Source organism: Alligator sinensis, unplaced genomic scaffold (genome assembly GCF_000455745.1).
Source record: "Alligator sinensis unplaced genomic scaffold, ASM45574v1 scaffold665_1, whole genome shotgun sequence".
NCBI classification, from domain to species: Eukaryota; Metazoa; Chordata; order Crocodylia; family Alligatoridae; genus Alligator; species Alligator sinensis.
The window spans coordinates 2,526,669-2,549,707 of NW_005842034.1; the positions used below are offsets into that span (position 1 = coordinate 2,526,669).

Here is a 23,039-nt window from a genome sequence, read left to right on the forward strand (position 1 = left end):
GACAGACAATTGTGATGATCAGCTGGTGTCTGCCTTGCCTCAGTCATCATTCAGCAGTTCATCAGAGCTGTCTAGCAGTCATAGTCCTGGATTTGCAAGGCTTAATAGAAGAGATGGTGAGTCTTTTTATCTGTTGATTTGTGCTAAATGTTCTCAATTTTTCCAAAGGCATTTGTTACTTAGAAAAAAATAAGTAGGAAAAAAATAAGAGATCAGTGAGCAGTTTGTGTGGTATCTGCACAGAATGTTGAAATCATAATTTGTGAAAATATACGTGCTCCAAAAGAGTTCTTTTGAAGGAGTGAGTCGCACACATCCACCAAAACCTCAGTAGATGTTAATGACAAACTACAACTAATGATAATTTGGGCCACACATTAAGGTCAGAAGAGGACATGATTGAACTGAATTTGGTGCACTGTTATGCTTATTTAACTGATGCAAAAAATATAGATATGCAGTTGGTTACTGAACTCTCTCCTCTCTCCTTTTAATTTTTCAAGGCAACTTTTTCTCAATCTTTGTACTAGATCATGATGGTAGATTACACCTGCAACACTAAACTTGGACTAAGGATTTCCTTTTCAGCCCTATAGGAGTTATGTCAACATTAGGTACTGATGCATGGAAATAAATAAAGCATATCATCGGCTTACTCTCTTAAGAGAGCTGATGAAGAAGGAATGATTAGGGTAGCGAAACCAGTTTATGTTGGCCAGGTCATTGTCATCACAGGCTAGCAGTAAATTTAGGATCTATAGTAATGCAGTATTATTACAGACATCAAGAAAAACTCTGCTTATTAAGACATCAAATGCATTTAATTCTGCTGGTATATTTATTGTATAAATTAAATATTTATATATTAAATATATGTGTATAATGTTCTAAAATATGAAATGTTAGAAGATGTTTACATAATGATGAGTATGGTGAAATAAGTAGTAATAATACTTTCTGTTTCCAAAGAGCTTTCTATCTGTTTTTTTTTAATGGTACAGTACATTGGAACTCATGCTTTACTCTAGCTTGGGACTATTTATAGTGAAGTAGAATGTAGGTCCCAAATTGCTTTATTACAACAACATGGACTTTGCAAATATGATTAGTGTGAACCTCTGCTTAAGTGAGCCTGATATATTAAAAGGATTTCATTATAAAAGAGGTCAACTGTATTCTAAAGTGTTCATAAGGACACTTACCTTAGGACCTCACATTATGTTTGCTCTTGATCAGATTGGAGGATTGTCTCAATAAAATGCACTCCTAAGAAATTTAATTCATTTTGCTCTATTGCTTGTACTACAAAAATTATCAGTGTCATATTAGAGATATATTTTCAGTTGCTTTCCCCTTCCTCCTTATGTGTTCAGGCACTCACAATGATCATAGCTTTACCTCTGACATCTTTCTGTTATATGTACATCCATATCCAAACCAGTGGGTTGTCTAATTAGAGAATTGCTATCTCCGTGCCTGTTCATTCTTTACACCTGAGGGTCACAGTACCCAGCAGGATGCAGATCTGAATCTCTTACTCAGAATGTCTTATCTGAATGTCTCTAACATGCTCAAACATTTTGTTTTTTTAGTAGTTCATGACCAGACCACTTAGTTAGCCACTTTTCCCTGGCATGGTTCAACTCTTCCAACAGATGGAGAAAAAAGCAATGAAGATGCCCTCTACCCTTCAGTAGATTATCCTTAATTTGTATTTCCTTTGTAAGCACTAGAATCTCTCAGTGGTAGAGCTGTGGCAATCATAAACAATTTCTCTTATCAACATGTTCAGAATTTCTGAAGCTGAATTTGATTTCCTTTTGTGCCTTTGGTGAAAAGTTGTGCAACCAGAGTCCATGTATTTCAACATATAAGAAGAGTTCTTCATGTGAATATAAGTATATCCTCATGAGTGTGTGGTTTTGTAGATAAGCAAGTATTTTCACTTGAGAAATGTTTGCCAAGCTAACCTATATAGACTGAAAAAAAAAACTATATTTTTCATAGGGAATTTAAACACAGTTTGGGAGCATTATGCTTGTGATCTCCTTCTGACAATGGTAAAACAGTATTGGAATTATAATTCTAATGTAGATTTTAATTTTCTGTCATAAAAACTATTTTATCCTGCATGAGGTAACTCTTATTTTGGACATTATCATGAATGATAAAAAATAATTAATTTCTAGTCTGGAAGTTGATAGTTGCCAAGGGACCAGTGATCATGACCTGCCTACGCTAAATATGGACACTCAGAGGACAGTCCTAACCAATGGGTGGTTCAAAAGTACAAAGCTAGTGAAAAATATGAGCAAAGTTGACCGAGATGAAAAAGACACCTCGTTAAACAAAAGAAATAATTTTTTAAAGAATAGTTTATAAAATGGTCAGGATTACTCCATCAAGAAAAAAGAAAGAAATGGATAAAAGTCCATCTTGTTTCAGTGGTAAAGTCAATACAACAATTACAATGAAATGAAATTAAAATAAAACATTAAAAATGGAAGGGTACAGCTGTGGAACAAATACATAGAAACCAATGTAAATTAGAAGTATTCAATTGCAGAAAATCAATAAGGGAACCTAAATACATCAGGGTAATATCATGGATGCCAGGGTGAGGTGCAACAAGCAGTTATAAGTATATTAAGAAACAAAAGAAATTCCAGCAATGGGATCGATCCATTAAGAAACGGAGATGGTGAAAACGTTAAAATGAAGCAGAAAAGGATATGCAGTGGATATTTCTGTTGTGTGTAGCTAGGAACAGAAGTTACACATAAACCATAAGTGATCATTAACTGGTTTAAACCTATAACAGAATTCAAGTTCAGTGCATACAAACCAGTTTCAAAATGGCCAAAACTGGTTTAAGATAAACCTGACTGAATGTAATATCAAACATAACTAATTTGTGTCAAACCAGTTTATACAACTTCTGTCCCAGATCCCTTTCTGATTTCAGTTAAATCAGAGTCCCGCAGTGGGCTGTGGGCTGCATTTTGGGCTCGGGCCATGAGGGCTGCACAGCTCCCTATGCCCAAGCTGGACAGGGCTGTCATGAAGCTCCAGCCAGCTGGGTAGGGCCCGGCAGAGTGGCCCATGGGGGCAGGGCACTTCCCAGCCCTCTGTGTGACAGCCGGCTCAGCAGCACAGGTGGGAGCTGGCTGGGGAGTGGGCTTTCTGGGCCAGCTCAGAGGTGCCAGCGGGCCCCAAGACTGAAAGCTGCCACTGCCGCATCCCCTGCCCTGTGTAGTACCTGGGGCTGCAGGTGCACAACCAGCAGTGGGCTGGCTGGAGCCTGGGGTGCTATTCTGACCCCTTCACCTTCAGCTGCTGCAGCCATGCCACTGCAGTCTGGGTGGTGGGGGCAGGAAGCTTCAGCCTCGTGACTTCTGCCCAGTGTGTGGTGCTCCATGCCAGCTCCCAAACACCTTGGAAGGTGGAAGGCGTCCGGGGGGAAGGCTTCCAGGGACTGCAGCCAGAGCTCCATGGCAGGGCAGAAGCCACAAGACTGAAGCTCCATCTGCCTCATCCTCCACCCCCCAACCCCCCAAACCACCTCCCGGAGCAGTGCAGCAGAGGGAGAGTAGCCACTGGAGGTGAGGGGAAGCTGGCTTGGTCCAGCAAGGCTGTTTTTTTCCTCTTACCTGCAGCTGTGTCTCCTGTTCCTGATGCACCATGCAACATCACTCAGGGCTAGGGGAGCTTTCTTCAGCCTGGGTGCTTCAGCACAGCTCAGGTTGAAGCCACCAAGCTGAAGGATGCTCCCCCAGCCTGAGCAGGACTGTGCAATGTGACAGGAGCAGGAGCTGCTGTTGGAGGCGAGGGGAGAAAAACATACCTGGAAGGCTAAGCCAGCTTCCCCTTGCCTCCAGCGGTTACTCCCCCTCCCATTTCTGCCACTGTTGCACTGCTCCAGAAGGTAGCGGGGGCGGGGGGGGTAGGGGAAGCTTCAGCCCGGTGGCTTCTGTGCCATGCATGGAGCTCTGGCTGCAACCCTGGATGCTTTCCACCCATACACCTTCTGCCTTCCAAGGCATCAAGGAGCTGGAGCTCTATGTGCTGGGCAGAAGCCATAGGGCTGAAGCTTCCCACCCAGAATGATGAGGCACGGCTGCGGTAGTGGCACCTGGAGGCAAGGGGGAGGCAGAATAGCCCCCCCTAGCCCTGGCTAGCCCATTGCTCTTTGTGCACCTGCAGCCGTAGGTGCTGCACAGGGCAGGGAGCATGGCAGCGGTGGCTGCTGGGTTTGGGGCTCACTGATGCCTCCAACCTGACCTGGGAAACCCACTCCCCAGCCAGCCCCCATCTGTGCTGCTGGGCTAGGCTGTCACGCAGCCGCAGCGGGCTGGGAAGGGCCCTTCATGACAGCCCCACCTAGTTTGTGTGCAGGGAGCCGAGAGCAATCTGCTACTGTGCAGCCCCCATGGCCCCAGCCCAGACTGCCCCTCTGCCTCTACCCTCAGCAACACCTGCAGGCTGGCTGGGCTCAGCCCTGCAGGCTCAGTTGCAGCCACAGCCCCAGCCCTGGGTGGATAGTAGGGCCATGCTGGCCAGCTCTGCCCCTCTTTTCCTGAGGCATTGCCCTGGCTGGAGTCTGGTCTTGGGGACAAGCCTGGCAAGGGCTGTTGGGGTCCCTACAGGCCAGGGTGGGGATTTAAACCCCTCTACAACCATAGTTAGTTCCTATTGGGGCCTGGCCATGCCCTCTCCAGGTGGTCAGCTTCTCTCCCACCTTGCAGCTGCTGCAAATAGAAGGGAGGGCTGCTCTAGTGCCCCCCAGCTTCTAACCTGAGCCACTGCAGGCATGTGCCTGCATTTCCAGAATTAAATGTGAATGTCTGTACCCTTGAAAATCAGTTCAAGTTTTGCAGGTTAGACTAACCAGCAAAGATTGAATCAATTCATGCTCCAGCTTTTTGAATGTCTGTCCCTAGCCCAAATGGAAGGAAGCAGGATAATGTATTTGCATCTCATAAGGATGATGAAGAATAATGACAAAAAACATCAATCTAGTACATACAGGATTGTAAGCCTACAGAGTAGAAGTCTGTCCAGTGATGTTAATATTTAATACAGCCTCAACTATCAGAAAAAAAATTCCAGAAAACTAGAAGAATGTTAAGGGGCAGTATGTAAAAGAGTAAAGAGGTTGATCCTAGGTAACAACAGGATAGTTATTCCTATTTTAGTTAACAAGCAGGTAAATAATAGAGATATCATTTAATTAATAATGCCAGTCATCATATTATGGAAAATAGGTCTTGCTAAACAAACCTGAGTTTAATTTTTTGAAAGATTAGAAGTTTGGTTGGTAAAGGTAACTGTAAAGATACAATGATAAACGTTTACAATGCATGCAACCTAGTACTACATTGGACAGACACATCCCTACATGTAAAAATGCTGACTCAGAGAAGCTGTTCTTAGGTCTTGTTGCACAGATCCCTGGGCTAAGGGTCTCATGTGATGTGGCCCTTACACAAGGAGACTTTAGAAGTGAACTTGAATGGGGACTTGCAAAACAAAAAATCATTCACAGACCAGATTGTGTTAAGTATGGTCTAAACCAAGACTATTGATTTTTATCCCAATAAGCCACTGCTTACAAAAGCTTATGCATCTCTGGTTCAGTTGTTCTTTAAGGTGCAAATCTACCCTGCCTGCTTCCTTAGTATCACACTGACATTCTAATTTTAAAAAAGCACTAAGCTATGTCAAGTAAGTTCCATATAATTGGCTTAAAGACTGACTAGTTGACAGATCTCAAGAAAGATGTCAATGGAGGCCTGTTCCTTATGGATTTGGACATGAAATGGATTTTTTCCTGATTGAGTTCTAAAGAGAAAGATACTGTCTCTTTTCAGTATTTGCACTGAAGTAAATACAAATTCAATGTTGACAAAATTGTGATGACATAAAGATTGGTAAAATGGTAAGTAACAATGCAGACAGGACAGTCCTACCGAGTGATCTGGATCACTTCAGACATTGGCCCATTCAAAGAAAATGAGTTTTAATAAAGCTAAATGTGAACGTAGATATCGAGGAACCAGGAATATGGGCCACACTTACTGACTAGGAGGTTGTATCTTGGAAAGCAGAAACTGTGAAAAGGATTTAAGAGTCGCAATGGATAAGAATCTCTGTCTCAACTCCCTGTAATGGGCTGTGGCAAAAAAGGCAAAAGCATTCTTTGGCTGTAGAGTAAGTCTTTGGGAATAATTAGCAGTAGAAGTAAGTTGATTTTTTACTTCTGAATATGACACTGGTAAGATCAATGATGATATACTGTATAGGATCTGGTGTCTTTTTTATAATGATTGTTCAGACATTAGAGAAGGTACAAAAAGAAGCCAAAAAAACTATTTGAGGGCTGCAGCAAATGCCCTGTGGAAAGAGACATAAAGGATTCAGTTTGTTTAGTATTTAAAGAGGGGATTGGGAGGTGACTTGACTAAAATTCCAAGAGTGTTCACAGAGGAAAAATACCAGGTTTTAAAGGCCTTTCTAATCATGTAGATGAAATATAACAAGAACCAGTGTTTGGAAGCTGAAGTCAGATAAAGTGAAATTGAAAGCAAGATGTGATTTTGTCCAGAAATGGATTAACTACTGAAAAAAATTACCAAGGGAAACGGTAGATGCTTCCTTTCTCCATGTCCTAAATCAGTCCAGGTGCCTTTCTGTAAGACAAACTGTAGGTAAACAAATATCATTGGGCTCAATAGTGTGAAATAAGAGCAATGTAAGGGCTTGTGAGCTTTATGAGGTCAGACACAGTGATCATCTGCAGGTCCCCTCTGTCTCAAACTTCATGCATCTAGACTAAAATAAATAGTGTTCTGATAGAGGTAGTTAGCCATGTTAGTCTGAAGTCAGGCAAAACACGGGGCAGGATGGCACCTTGTTTAGAAAGGCAAAAGCATGTGTAGGCAATAGCCTATTTCATCAGATGCTTTGGTATAAGTAGCACTATACAAGTATTATTTATCTCTGTAGTTAATATTCATAGAAATGGGGAATTTCAAAATAGTTTTGATACTTCAGCTTTATAGGAAATTGCTTATTAAAAGTTAAAGAAATCTGAGGGCTGGAGCTGTTATTTCGTTTCTTCAGCCAATTATCATTATCTTTATAACTGATCTGTATCTTACTGGCACTGAAATTCTGGTTACATTGTGTTAGACATTATACAAACACAAAAGAATTGGTCACTTGCCTGGGTGTGTTTATGATTTAAATAAGCAAAAGAAAAGGAAGCTTAATAATATTTGATTCGCAGATGAGAAATTAAGCCACAGAGAGACTAAATACTAGATTCTACTCTGTCCTCCCTTCCCCTTGCCCCCTTTCCAGTTCTTACCTCCCCCCCAAAAAAGGTTTTAGCACCAAAAGGTGGACTTAGTAGAACTAAGGCACCAAACCAAAATTGTGTCTACTTCCAAAATTGTGTATCACCTGTAGTTGGAGATGCTTAAATTCTATAAATGCTGGCTATGTTTCCCAGATAAAATCCTGTCACCATTGAAATCAATGGCTGTTTGACTTTTGACCCTTTAATTTCAGCAGAGCCAGGATTTCACTGTGGCTGTACATGTCCCAGTCCCTTCCTTTCCATTACCCTCTCTCCAAGTATATACTCTGGGCAGAGGTTTAGTTTAATGGGTTTCAGTCACAGATGGAGCTATGCTCCACTACACAAGTTATACAAAGAGGCCAAACTTCATTAATAAGCACTTGCTTCATGCAACTAAAATGTGATGATCCCAGAGGACAGCAGTTCTATGAACTCAAATACATCTTGGCTGGAGCCCTGGCACTCACACAGTTAAATGAGCCAGACAAGGCTTTGGCTGCAACCTTCACACCTTAAAAGCCCACATTCATTCACAATTACTTGATAAGATTGTGACAGAAGAAGATTGAATGTAGTGTCTGCTAAGCAGCCAACAAATCTGGCTTATACCTCTCTCTTTCCCCAAGCTAGGAAGAATTCCATGTATTTTAATTATGCTGTCCACTTATGCTGCCAAATGTAATGCTCTTGCTTGTGCAAAAGTGGACAGGAAAAGGTTTGAAATGTGCTGATGCTTACTAAGCTGGCTTATATCTTTTTTTCATGCTCATTTGCTTTTTCTTCCCACCCCCAAACTATGCATCACCTTCTTCTCCCCACAAACACTTGATTCACCAATGATTTCCTCTCCCCCACATACTGATGCAGTTTATAAAGGATGGGTCATCCACAGAAACTGTACTATGTAACAATGGTATCAAGTAACAAAGCTCAGCAATATTTAAAAAATAATTTATTCAATTTTTAAGAATGAATAGTTTATAAGCAATTCAAATGCCAAAATATGGTCATGAAATCCATTTACCAAGCTATTCAAAATGCTAAATCAAAATATTTTGAAAAATCATGATCAGCTGCATTTACAGGAAGGTCCAACTGCAGTAAATAACTTGTTTGAAGTAAATAGTTTGTCCCACTAAATCCAGTACAAAAAATAAACAAGACATGAGAACAGGCAAAAGAGAAAGAATTGCAGAGAATATATAAACAGTTAGGTCGATAGTTACCATAAGATAATTAAAATGGGCTTACTTCCTCAGTTTCATTAGTATGCAAATAAAATTCATTAAGACTGATATCTCGTTTTGGTACAAGCTGTAAGAAAATGTAAGTAGAATGAAAATGATCCAATCTGATGGTAATCATGGTGCTTTTATAAATTAACAGCAAATCCAAGTTGATCCAGCTAACAACAAGGCTTATACCTCTATGACCTACCTGACTTGAATAGGTAGGTAAAAAGACAATGTGATGATCCAAATCTTTTATGTTTGAATTTGGTAAAATGAGGAAATGTTACAATGTTTAATACACAAAAGAAGCCTAGGATGATGCATGTGAATGTACAGAGAGTGAGAATCCTGTTGCCTTTATTTTCTAGACAAGAACTTAGAATTTTCCCCCCTAATTACTGGAATGATTAGATCTTCAAATGGAAAGCATTGCCAAACATTTCTCAGAAGATTAACCTTGAATGGGTTTCATTGTCAATTATAGCTTCAGTTTCTATAAGAAACATTTCAAACATGTTTGGGGTAATATGAAGACAAATATTCAAGTCCTGTTACAGAATATTGGCTGCTTTAAAGCCAACTGGAGTGTTACACGTGGCAAACGGCCTAGTTTTTTCAGTGGAGGGATGCTTTGATCAGTGGTGATTGGACCTTTCCATTTAACTAATTTACCTGGACTAAACTTCTACTATTTGTTTGCATTATGGTTATAAAACTACAAAGTTGTAATAACATGTATGGAAGAAGAGGGAAAACTAGTATATTGTTCATAAATGGAGATCAAATAGTACAAAATGTATGCAAGGATGCTGTTGAATTGAAGTTTAATTTCATGTCATCATGTTTGCACTTCTTTGTATGTTTTCAAGATCATTTGTGTAAACAAAGTTTGTTCATACAATGTTCTTGAGAATAAACATCAGTTTCATAGATTGGGCAACAGAGCGTAATGTTTCAGGTAGAGAAAACCATCTTAGATATATGTGTGTGAGGTGTTTGAATAAGAAATACAAGTGGCAGTGCAGAGAAGAAGAGAGACAGGACCATGAGGGAGGCTCATTACTTGTTTTTTCCAGCTTCACAACAAGTTGCAAAGCACAAGGCTTCTTCAACCTGCAAATGTTGTGAGATGCAGGTGAGTCAGTATTCTACTGATGCATTTTTGGTAGCTCACTATAAGGACAGACTGTTGGATACTCTTTATCAGCAAAGACCAGGGAATCTGTCTCAAAGGCAAGAATATCATCCATTACAGTTTATCCCTTCCCATTTCTCAGGGATTCTGTCTCTTTTAAATCAGGCCTATTTTCCGTGAAATTCTTTAGGATATATATATACATATATATATATGTATATAGGATAGAGAAAATTCTATAGGAGATAGGATATATATATATGTATGTATCTCCTAAAGAATTATATATATATTTTTTTTTTCCGTGAAATTCCATTAAATTCTTTAGGAGATATATATATATCTCCTAAAGAATTTCGTGGAAAATAGGCCTCTGAACTTTTGACCCTTTCTCATTCTCTGGAGCCAAATTGCAATTGGAATATACATATATATGAAATGAGAAGAAGGGGTGAAAAGTTCAGAGGCAAACATCCTAGTATTTGTATCTAATGTCCCAGAGAAAATGGATAAATGGTGGGGTAATAAAAAGTTTCTATAGCTTCCTACAGCATATATGTGTTAGTACAGATAAAATACTCCCTGTTCACAGACAGCAAACTTGAAAGGCCCTGAATAATAACAAATCAAAATTCGCTTTGAATTCTGAGTGACTATTTTACTAACAAAGTGTCTATACAATGGCCACCTATATGTTTATCGGGGTGACCACCAGTATCTGGGGGAACGTTTGTTCACCAGAGCGCCCCAAGGGATGACAAGGTCGAACCGTTATAAACTACTGCAAGACCGTTTCAGACTGGACATAAGGAAGAATTTCTTTACTGTCTGAGTCCCCAAGGTCTGGAACAGCCTGCCATCAGAGGTGGTTCAAGCACCTACATTGAACACCTTCAAAAGTAAATCGGATGCTTATCTTGCTGGGATCCTATGACCCCAGCTGACTTCCTGCCCTTCGGATGCGGGTCTGGACTCGATGATCTTCCGAGGTCCCTTCCAGCCCTAATGTCTATAAAATCTATACTACTGCCTCAGTTGTATTCTAGCGCAATACAATGAAATACAATTTTGACCCAATCCTTCTAAACTTACCTCTTCAGACTTATACTTTTCAGACATTTTAAAACTAAGAACATATTTCTGAAGCCTTGTTGAAATCTATTGTTGCATAATGTCTTAATTAATGTTCATAATTTTTCAAAAGGTAAGAATATGTCTTTCACAAGAGTTTACCTTAGTAAACATTTCAGGATCAGGCACCTCATTATTTGTACTCACCATCCCAGAGAAAATGCATGTATAGAATTTAAGGGAACAAGGAAGGGATACAATACAGTTCATGGACTGTTTCTTTCTGGTATACTCCTGAAAACATTGCCCTCTTACCTGCCTTGCTTGTGGGTATGTTGACATGGGAAACAGTGGCAATTGTGGGTAAATGCTGAGGTTTTACTGATAAATATCTAGGGAAATGGCAAAAGCTTGGCCGAAGAGAATTATTACTGAAAATGGGATTCAAAAGTATATGATTTTAATAAAAATTCTAAAATATAAAACTAAGCCCCTGGAGCCCTAACTTAACAGTGTGCATTGAAAAATTAAGAGACCAACCCTCTGATATGCCTCCTGTTCGTTAAACATCCCTTAATATACTGAAAAGCAAGGTTTGTTCAACATACAGCTGAGCACTATGCTGTGCAACATGGCAGAATCCAACCCGGAAGAATCCATCACCCCCATAGATAAGGATTACTTCAAGGCATGAGATTTAAGGTAATATTTTAAAAAAGTGCCTAAGAGATGAATGTCTACAACTCTTAGGCAGGCTATGAATATATCTACCTTTGAAAGTCAGCTCACCGAGACATTTAAATAATTCCCATTATTCTCCTATCTGCAATTTTGAGCATCTAAATATATCTGCAAATCTGGTCCTAGGGTCAGTTTTGAAAACAGCAATATTTTTTCTCCCAAATTTTATCCTTAAAAGAGTATTTATTCCTCTACATCCCAGATGATTAGCATTTAAAGTGTGGAAGTTTACATCAACTTCACATGGATTTTGTGCTACAGGACTGAATAGAGATAATACAGTTTCAAATGCCTTTTTAGGGCAAATGTATATATTAATTTATGCATTGTGTATAAAATTAAATGTTATGAAGTGCTATATATACATTACCCTTCATTACATTTCTTAAACTACTGTCCAGGGGAAAGCTTCCCATTTGTAACCTAGTTCTGGTCAGGAGATAAATAATGAGTTGAAAGGTTTTGAAGTGAGACTTCCAGCTAGTGAAACCCCATCAGTCAGCAGTCTGGGACACATTTAATTGGTCTCAAGGCCTTCTGAAGAACAAAAATCTCTACCCACCTCTCAAACACTATTTAAAAAACTGAAATAATTAATTTATATTTGGAAAATAATGTTCGGTTTCAGGTTTTGTGGCTTGGGTGAGGGAGTGAGAAAGCAATTAGTGTTAGGACTGGAAGAGCATTGTATAAGGAAACAAAAATGAATCACAATAAGAGAAAAAGGAATATAAAGGAAGTGCAGGGGTAGAGTATATTTCTCTTAAGAAATATTTTGTATGCAGTATTTATTACAATTATAACTACATTACAGTTATATTCAGTTACAAACAATGATACATTCAAACACCCTGGAGTTCATTTTCTCTGGAGAAGTAGGGAACAACAGGATTTTCAGTTATACATCCTTGTTTCATTAGAACATTGTACCCTCAGAGCTGGTTGAGAGGGTGTTTGATTGACAGCTAGCCAGATTGTAGTTAGTGGCTGAACACAGCAACTGAAGTTTGAGACAGAGGCAGTAGTGAGTTATTTGTGATGTTATATGGAGCAGCATACAACAGCAAGCTTAAGGCCTTTTATCTACACTAGGAATGTAATATGTAGCCATTGGTGACAAGACACCAGTGCATCAGTGCTGATACCAAGCATGGACAGCAAAGCCTTTACTATTATCATTTGCGCTCACCTATGATTAGAACCAAATTAAACTATACTGGTGTGAATGGTAGCTTACTGCGGTTGTCTTGTCTACTTTAAGGGGTTGTCCCGGTGGCTTGTCCAGCAACTGAAATCAGAGCAAAGTAGACAAAGGCTAAGTAGCACTAGTATCAGGATTATTGCAAGTTACAAAGATTGAACAAAAGTGATAATACCAGCTGAAAGCTTTCAGAGACAGACAGTCAGATTGACATGCTGGTGGGTGGTGAGGTAAAGTAAAGTGGAATCGATCTGAGTGGTATCAGTCACATTTTTCACAAAGGTCTTTTTCTAATTTCTGTCTGTATTGACATTTGGCTTTAGTTTCAGGCATTTCATGATAAAAAAGCACTTTTTTTCAAACTAGATTTAACATCTCTACAGTGCTAATTGTTCCTGGACAACTTCAAGGATTCTGCTGAAAATCTAAAAGTTTGGATCCATATCTGGCTATTAAGCCCCTCTACATGTGCAGGTAAAGGAGCAATGGGATCCAACGTGCAATTCAGACAGTCATGCCTCCTGCCATGTCAAATATACATGACAGGAGGCACAGTTATAGGATCACTCATTAGATCCTATTAGATCCAATTCCAGGCTCCCCTTGCACCAGCATAAAGCAGACTCCTATGGTTGGTAGCTCCATGCACCCCAGCTGAGGGACTCTCAGCCACATGGTTGTCTCAGCCACTCCCAGGTCTGGAGCATCCCTGCTACAGTGATCTACCTCCGAGTCCTAGGGGTTGTTTCCTGCACCCTGAACTCTAGGGATCACAGCAGTTTAAAAAGAAACTAGAAGCTTTAGTAATATGCAAGGACCTAGGGCTGTATTAGTCAGTTTAAGATTGAAGCAAAAACAAATATAACTTAGTTCATAGATTTCATGGATGTTTAGGGTCAGAAGGGACCTTAGTAGATCATCGAGTCTGACTGCCTGCCCTGGGCAGGAAAGACTGCTGGGGTCAGGTAATCCCAGCCAGGTGCTTGTTCAGTCTCGTCTTATAGACCTCAAGGGTAGGGGAGAGCACCACCTCCCTTGGAAGCCCATTCCAGATTCTGGCAACCCTTACTGTGAAGGAGTTCTTCCTGATGTCTAATCTAAATCTTCTCTCTGTCAGTTTGTGGCTGTTGTTTCTAGTAATTCAAAGGGGTGCCCTGGTAAACAGTATGTTCCTTGCTGTGCCCCCCTGATAAATTTGTAGATGGCCACTAGATCACCTCTCAGCCTTGTCTTGCTGAGGCTGAAGAGATCCAGACCCTCAATCTCTCCTTGTAGGACCTTACCTCCAGGCCCCTAACCATTTGAGTAGCCCTCCTTTGGACCCTCTCAAGGTTGTCTACATCCCTCTTGAATGCGGTGCTCAAAACTGAATGCGGTACTCCAGCTGCAGCCTTATCAATGCTGCATCAAGGGGAAGTATCACCTCCCTAGATCTGTTCATGATGCACCTGGTAATGCATGATAGATTGTGGCTAGCTTTACTGATCACTTCGTCATGTTGATGACTCATTTTCATCTTGGAGTCGACTATGGCTCTGAGATCCCTTTCTGCTGCTTAGGAAGTCATCTCTTAGTCCATATGTGTGTTCATAAATCTTTCTGCCTAGGTGCAGTACTTTGCACTTATCTTTGTTAAACTGCATCCTATTCTGTTCTGCCCACTTTTTCAACCTGTCCAAATCCACCAGAATTCGTCCCCTGCCCACTAGTGTGTTTACTTTGCCCCATAATTTGTTGTTGTCTGTGAATTTGGACAGAGTGCTCTGCACACCCTCATCCAGGTCCCTGATGAAGATATTGAACAGCACTTGTCCAAGGACTGAACCCTGGGGGACCCCACTGCCCACATCTTTCCAGGTCAATACCGATCCATATACCACCACTCTCAGCGTGCGTCCCTTAAGCCAATTCACCACCCACCTGGCTGTGTAATCATCTACATCACAGCTGTTTAGTTTATTTATGAGAATGGGATTGGACACTGTATCGAACACCTTTTTAAAATCCAAGTAAATGACATCAACCTCGATTCCTGCATCTAAGCATTATGTGACCTGGTCATAAAAGGAAACAAGATTAGTTAGGCAGGATATACCTGCTATGAACCAGTGCCAGTTGCCCTTCAGCATTATTTTTCCTGTTGGACTCCCACAAATGTAATCCGTAATAATTTTTTCAAAGGTTTTACCAAGGATAGAGGTGAGACTAACTGGCTTATAGTTACCTGGATCCTCCTTCATCCCCTTCTTGAAAACAGGAACCACATTGGCCTTTTCCAGTCCTTCAGGAGCTATCCTGAGCATCACGAGTGGTCAGACATTCATGCCAGTGGTTCTTCTATGGCACTGGCCAATTCCCTCAGCACCCTTGGATGAAGATCATCTGGGCCAGCTGATTTAAACACATCAACCCCTCCAAGTCTCCCTTCACTAAGGTGGCGCTAACTGTTGGTGGGTTGGTGTCCCTCCTGTGCCTGCCTATAGCCCAATTGGGAGATTTGCCTTGATCCATGTTCAGCAATACAGGAAAAAGAATAATTGAAGACTACCTGGAATAATTTGGTATCATCTGCAAGCTTAGAGATTTCACTGTGCATCCCCATTTCCTCATCACTGATGAAAATATTGATGAAAAATTAGGCCCAGCACAGATTCCTGTGGGATACCACTTTTGACCTCCCTCCATCCTAAAAAAGTGACCATTTAGCCCTATTGTTTGTTTTCAGTTTTTTGCCACCTCTTGTCAGAGACACCGATCAGGCAGGCCAGCCTGTGCCAAGTATCTAAGCTGTGAGCCACCAGCTAATGTAGTCTGCCCCAGTTTGCAAACAGCAACCATCCTGATTCACTGCTGGGAGTATCACATATCAATTTAGATCCAGCTAGGGTGAGGTGTTCTAGGTCAGTCAACAGTTTTGATGCAGTCTGCTATGGCAAGCCGCATGATTCATGCTCTAAAGTGACTATGTTCCGCTTCTTTTTCTAGAGCTAATAGCTACCTATAGATGTGCTTGTTCACTTTCTAATTAGAACACTTCAGTGTTGCCTCATTGTCATGTGTATTAAGCCCCCATACATCTTAAAATGTCTGTGGGGGTACTTAATCTAAACCTTGTTAAATGAGCTTCAGATAAAGTGTCCCACAGCTATTTTGAAACATGCAGGGAATACATGTGACAGTGAGCCATTTTAGTTAGTGTGGCTATCAGGGAACTGCTCTAATTAAACCCCCTCCCCCACCTCCAAGCATGTGTATAGGCAGCCAATGCATGCAGGGCTAGCATGGGGTATCTTTTCACAGCAGTTCCTTGGACTGTATAAATATACTGTTATAGTTCTGTAGAAGAAGGTCAACAAGGCTTAGCCAAGAGCCATTACATTATTAGAATACAGGTGTCTGTGCCTAAGGATTTTTTTTTTTAGAAAAGGACATTGAAAGATTGAAAAAAAATATGGTTATAAACTTGTAATAGACAAAAAGGCAGCAACTTTAAACTGGCACTACATCAGCATATCCTCAATGTTAGAAACTATATTGTCATCGTTTTGAAACATACTCAGATATAACAAAATCTACACAGCAATGGCCTAGTAAATGTTACTTTACAAATCACCATGGCTCTAAACCAGTAAAACACTTAAGTGTATGAACAATTTTAAGCAGATGAATGGTCACATATACTAGATTGGAATCTATATATGGTATTAATTTAAAAAACAAAAAAAACCCTGCAACTGAGATCTTAGAGTTAGCAGTTGCAAGAAGAGAAAGTGACAAGATTTGAGATTGTGGCTACTATGCAATCCACAGGTCTCTGAGGATTGGTAGACTCTATTGACCCTAGCAGGCTCTGGTTTGAAGCCATAACGATAACGTACACCTCCCTGTTGGTAGTAGATATTGCAAAATAGTATACATGCAAATTTCAAGTTGAAAATAGTATCAGTGACCAAAGAATGTAATAGTAAAATAAGATTGGCCTAATGTTTTTTTTCATGTAGAGTAGGACCTCATTAATTTCAGTACCCATAGGAAGAACCATTGCAAATTTCAGAATTTTGCAAATTAAAACATGCGTAAATGTCATCATTTGAAGAAAGTAACTTATGCATACGAAATGTAGTTTGTTCAATTAATTTCAAAGTTTAATTATTTTATTGATGATTTTAGTTATATATGATGTCCTATAATCAACTAGTAAATATTTATTTTCTAAAAAAAACATTGAAATCTTAAAGGAGCTCAGAGCAATGTTTGATATTAAATCTTTGCAGACACATGAAGGAAGAAATTCACTTTGTATTTGGTAGACTATATTATGTGTAGCTTATCAAAGGCAGAATAACAGGACTCCATGGATAATTCAGTTCCCCAAAAGCTCTGTCAGTGCAAAATGTAATGCATACTGGATCTATTCAGTGGGGGGTTGTGCTGCCTTCTGCTGATGTAAACCTGATGCTTTGGTGGCACAATGTGCTTATAATTCTACTTTAGCACATTCCTGGGCAGCATCGATCACTGGAGCTCCAGTGGCACACTGCTAACAATATAAAGACTTGCTCTTTACCAAGAGAATGTGGCAGTACAAATACCATGCACCTTTTTAGGCTGTGAAGTGTTTCAAGCACAGCAAGCAAGGTGAAGTACATTTTGCAATTAAGTCTGCTTTATAATATTGTCTTTAGTACTTTGGTGCTCATAGTTGGTTTAAGGTCACAGGTGTCAAATTGGTATACTGTATATGCTGCTTCAACAGAACGATTATAGGGGTACTGAGAGGGCCTTGGGCTTAAGACCAAACAACGAACAAGCAAATAAACAAACAACTAGAGACAGGAGTGGGTTCATTGGTAAGGTAAGGTTGTTGTGCTTTGTTTTTGTTTTGTAAGAATAAGAGTGAAGAAAGGGCTGGAGAAATATATCAATTAACAGTGGAGACTGATTACTTTTTTTTCTGTTTTACCCACCTCTATCTTTACCACAAGGTAATTTTTCGAAAGAATATTCAGTGAGGTTCTATGCTCAGCTTCTTTAAACATATCTTTATAATATTTTACATAAAAAAACAAAGGACTCTAAGGCATGTATTGGTTAATGAGCCATTGAGAGTTTAAATAGACGTTTTAGCTTCATTACTTACAATACTCCTGGGCAATATATGCCCTGTTGTTTTGCTTAATTCTTTGTTAAAATATTATTTTAGGCCTTTAGCTTCAATGTCTTCCCACAAATAAATGTCTTACTGTTTTAGTTGCATATACACTGCACATAGTAATTTTTTTGACTAATAAATGAGTAGAACTTATCTTTGATCTCATTTTCATGCTTAATTAAATCTCCAGAGTACACTTGCAAATGCTTAACAAACAGGATATTGGTCTGCATGATTATTTTTTTAAGTTAAGGCAGTTCTTTTCTCCCTTGAAATGTGAGCTTCAGCAAAAATAGCTCAAAGTGAGAAATTAAAACACATTACCTCTAAAAGTAGTACTTCACTTTTGTTTTAAATGGCCACTGGTTGGCAGAAGAGACAATTCTCCCTGTTAAGTTTAGAAAGTATAGAATTGAAGGAAGTGATGATACAGGAATAAATCTTCCATCTCATTAAAGCTTGATGGCTATAGAACAAGGCTTCTACTTCTTCAGATTATACCTATTATAGAAAACTGCTCTGAATTACCAAAATCTAAGTAGTCTGTGTGCCTCTTCATTTTATGGTTACAAAGTGTAACAAATCCATGGCCATATGCATCTAAGCATCACAACTCTGTTAAACTGCACCCATTCAGCAAAGAGATCAAAATGAAGGAATTCCTCTCAAAAATATATGTGCCTTCCCCACATGAGCTAAAACACAATGATGCAAATACATTTCTGAGGAAATTCCATTTGTTTCTGGGGATTCCGCAGGGGTGAATTGAGCCTATCATATTTTAGGTAGGTAGGTTAATTGCTTTATTTTCTTGTAGGAACTTTGTATATACAGTAGCCCCTAGCTTTCCACAAATACTCATGCTGAAGACTTCTTCCAAATGATGATCCCCCTACACCAACTGAATTATCACCTTGATTTATTTTTATGTTTGTCTTGTTTCAATAGTAATAATAATACTAGTGCTAATGGAAATTTTTAAAATACATTATGCAAAGACAATTTTATAAGTGGTAATATGCATTTTCTACTTGTGTTCATATGATTAGTTACTATTTCATTTTCTATGACCAGATGCCTCGCTTTGATAAAAAGTTGATCTTGGAATTAGTAGGCTTACGAGCAAGTCATAAAAGAACAACTCAGGCAAGAAAGAAATGAACCATTAGAGCCATATATTATACAACTCATTTCACTGTTTATTATACTTCCTAAAGTCATTTGTTTCAGCTATTGTGGAACGAGAGAGAGAAGAAGACATTGATGAATTGTTCCTTCAACCCAAATACAAACCACTGCATACTGGAATGACAACATTGAGCTAACTGCCATGTCTCCAAGGGTTTGGTATAATCAAAATCTTCAGACTCCAAATCTTGTCTAATCTGGAACTGGCAGCTTCCTATTAAGGACAGACATAGCCAAACACCCTTTTCATGTAGGAGAGAGTTTTGTAGTTGGATATGTGTTCTGTGTATAAGACCTCTGTTGGGAAACATAAGGTCATGGACTTTTGACTCAAGCTACATATTTTGAGCAAGTGTAAGGTACCCAAAGTGAGGATGGTAAAGTAACATCTGTCAGTGCTCTCAAACACTCCTCCCAGTTTAGGATCAGGCAATGAAAAGAAGACAAAGGGGATGCTGGCAGAATCAAGGCAAATTACTGAGCATATCAGTACTGCTAAACTCCATGGTACTAATGGCCCTGGCACTGTTGACTTGGAGTTCTCTAGTGGCTGCTTCAGCACCGGTGACTCGAGCAGTAAAGCTGGCTAATTTGCCTGCTCATAAATCGAAGTGTTGTAACACAAAAGCTCTTTTACAAATGAGAAATCCCTGCAGCAGAGGACATGAGCCATCATCCCTCTGAGGATAAAGGATTTATGCAATTGCCAGGTACCTGATACCACTGCAGGCATTGATTCATACGACAGTGGTCAGCAAGGACCTTTGAAGAGCCAGAGGCATCCATGTCACCTCTGGAGATATTTCCCAAACCAAAAGGGCTATTGGACCCAGACTTGATAACAGCTCCATTCCACCTTTTGACAGAGGATGTGGTTTCCTCCCTTTCACCAGTATATTCCTTCTCCTTCAACAGAGATCCTTCTTTTCTACCCATCAAAGAAAACCTAAGGAAGCTGAGCAGCACCCACAAAGAATGCTACCCTAGACAGTATAGAAATTGGATTGCACCAGTGCCCTAAGATAATCCTCAGCACATCTAGAAATGGGAAGCAGTCCTACTTCTTAACAGATTTTCTGGCTGAGTTACCTACACCAGATAGAAATGGGCCAACAAAATCAGGACATGATAAATATGATACAACAAATTATTTGATCTACAATGACTCCAAGGACTCATTCCTGAGTCATAACAGCTAGTTCAGAACCCACCATTGTGTACATGTAGTTGATGTTATTTTTTCTTGGGTGCAGTACCTTGCATTTTGATTGTATTCATCTACCATTTTTTTTTGCCCACTCACTTAGCTTGGTGAGAGCTTTCTGCAGCTTTCTGCAGCTGCTTTCTGCAGCTCCTTTCCATCAGCGTGCAACTTGATTCATTTGCAAACTTGGAGATTTCACTGTTTCTGAATCCCCATTTCTACATCACTGGTGAAAATATTGAAAAAAATTAGGCACAGCACAGATTCCTGTGGGACCCCACTTTTGACCTCCCTCCTCCCTGAAAAGTGACCATTTAGCCTTATTGTTTGTTTTCAGTTTTGCCTCTTGTCAGAGACCCTAACCAGGCAGGCCAGCCTGTGCCAAATACCTAAGCTGTAAGCCACCAGCTAAAGAACTCTGCCCCAGTTTACAAACATCCTGATTCACTGCTGGGAGCATCACTTATCAACTTAGATCCAGCTAGGATGCAGTGTTCTAGGCCAACCAATAGTTTTGACTCGGTCTGCTATGGCAAGCCTCATGATTCATGCTCTTTTTAGCTTTTCTATTTCCTGACCCTAGATTTGGCTTTTCCCTGGACTCCTGCTTCAGATTTTTCCCTGCAAATTTGTTTCCTGGTTCCTGATCCCTAGCTTGATCCAGCACCCAGACTTTACCCTGTGACATACTCTTTCAACTTGATAACTTGGCTATTGATTGCTCTGGATCTTCACTCCTAGCTTGACTCATTGCTTGGACTTGGCTCTGTGGATTGCCCCTCACCCATGGTTACTCAGTTGATAATTTTCTAGATCCTGACCCTGGCCTTTGAATCTGTAAAGGCATCTTTAAAGTCTGCCTAAAATGGGGGCCAACACAGTCCTTTTTGTGACAAAATATGGACCTTTGCTATCTACCACCAGGAGCAAAATAGTCATTTTTAACTTCCTATTCTTTTCAGCTTAGATGCTGTCAGAGATCCTACATCTTTCTTTGTCCTAGTCTCAGTGAGCAACTCTGTTTTTTGCAGCAGACAACAGACATCTTTAGATAATGAAAATTTACTTTCTCAAACTTCTGGGAAGTTGATTTATGTTCCATTTTCAGTGGTTGAGAACCCATTGGCCTTTCTCTAAGAATTGTGTGTTTTGCAATTTAATTGCTTTTGATTTGTTGACCTTGAAAGCTGACCAACAGTTTTGAGAGAGAGTTCAAAGAAACCACTTCAGAAAACTTCAAGATTAAGTTTTTAAATTATTCTTATAAATATTTTTTTAAACGGGCTGAAGATGGTGGCTGAAAACAAACCTGCCTCCTCTTTTTGCTGTTTTTTTGGAAAGTTGAAATGGACTTTTTTTGCATGGTTATAACACTGATATTCTGGCAAAAATATTACAATTACACCATTTAGGAATCCCCTTTGAGTTATTTTAGCAATCTAAAACTGTCTTATGTTCAGTTTCCTATTGAAGAAAATGAAGTCACTTCATGATGGAAAGGCTTTCCCCTATATCTCACAACATTTCTCCCATGGCTACATAAACTGATAAAGAAGTGGATACTGTTAATGAATAGTTATTCAGCTCTCCCTCATCAGTAAATGAATACATCATTCAAAAAATAATTTATTTCATTATATATCCAGTTAACTGGCAGTGGAATAATATTCCTCAAATAAATCCTGCATACTTTCTTCACCCACTAAGCACTGGTTATAATATTTTGTCATTATTGGCAAAGACAAAATAATCTGATAACATAACAAAACAAAATAAAAATTTTAATGAATACCAATTACGCAAAGAAATCAATTAAGCTACATTGAGTCCTTGGAACATGGGCTGTCTTCTTGTTCTCTATTTAGACTTCTATCTATTACCACTATACAAAATAAATAATAATAATAATACTCTTGAAGCTATGAATACACAAAAAGTTACTTCTCCACCTCCTCAAAAATGCTTTCCTCACCTCTCAAATAACTATATCAAAACAAGTATATTTTTAAATCAAACTGAATAGGATAACAAAAAATTGTTTTTCAGATATATAGGGAATAAAAGAAAGGCCCAGGGTGGAATAGGACCGCTACTGAATGGGCAAAAGCAATTGGTGACAGACAGGGGGGACAAGACTGAACTCCTGAATGAGTTCTTTGCCTCAGCGTTTCTAAACGAGGGGCAAGACAAGTCTCACAATGGGATTATAGAAAGACAACAGCAGGGTGTCAGACTACCAAGCATTGACCCTGAGATACTGCAGAGTCACTTGGAAGAACTGGATGCATTTAAGTCAGCAGGCCCGGATGAGTTCCATCCGAGGGTACTGAAGGCACTGGCTGATGTCATTGGACAGCCACTGGCAAGAATATTTGAACACTCATGGCGCACAGGCCAGGTCCCAGAGGACTGGAAACGGGCCAATGTGGTCCCTATTTTCAAGAAGGGGAGGAAGGAGGATGCAGGCAACTATAGCCCAGTCAGTCTCACCTCCATCCTTGGCAAAGTCTTTGAAAAGATTATTAAGACTCATATATGTGAGAGCCCAGCAGGAAAAAATATGCTGAGGGGAAACCAGCATGGGTTCATAGCAGGTAGATCATGCCTGACTAATCTAGTCATTTTTTACGACCAGGTTACAAAACACCTGGACACAGGAGTAGGGGTTGACATCATCTACTTAGACTTCAGGAAGGCCTTCGATACGGTATCCCACCCCATACTGGTGAACAAGTTAAGAGGCTGTGACTTG

General features: G+C 39.8%; 1 protein-coding gene across 1 annotated transcript in view; it reads left to right on the top strand.

Moving 5' to 3' along the window:
- The window catches only part of CNTNAP3C (contactin associated protein like 3C), a gene marked incomplete at its 3' end in the record, with an annotated part of 368,072 nt that overhangs the window by 103,312 nt on the left and 241,721 nt on the right, over positions 1–23,039 (top strand). The window contains exon 2 of the mRNA XM_025202664.1: positions 6–116. Within this exon, the coding sequence (XP_025058449.1) occupies positions 6–116 (111 nt within the window). The remainder of the gene's footprint in view (positions 1–5; positions 117–23,039) is intronic.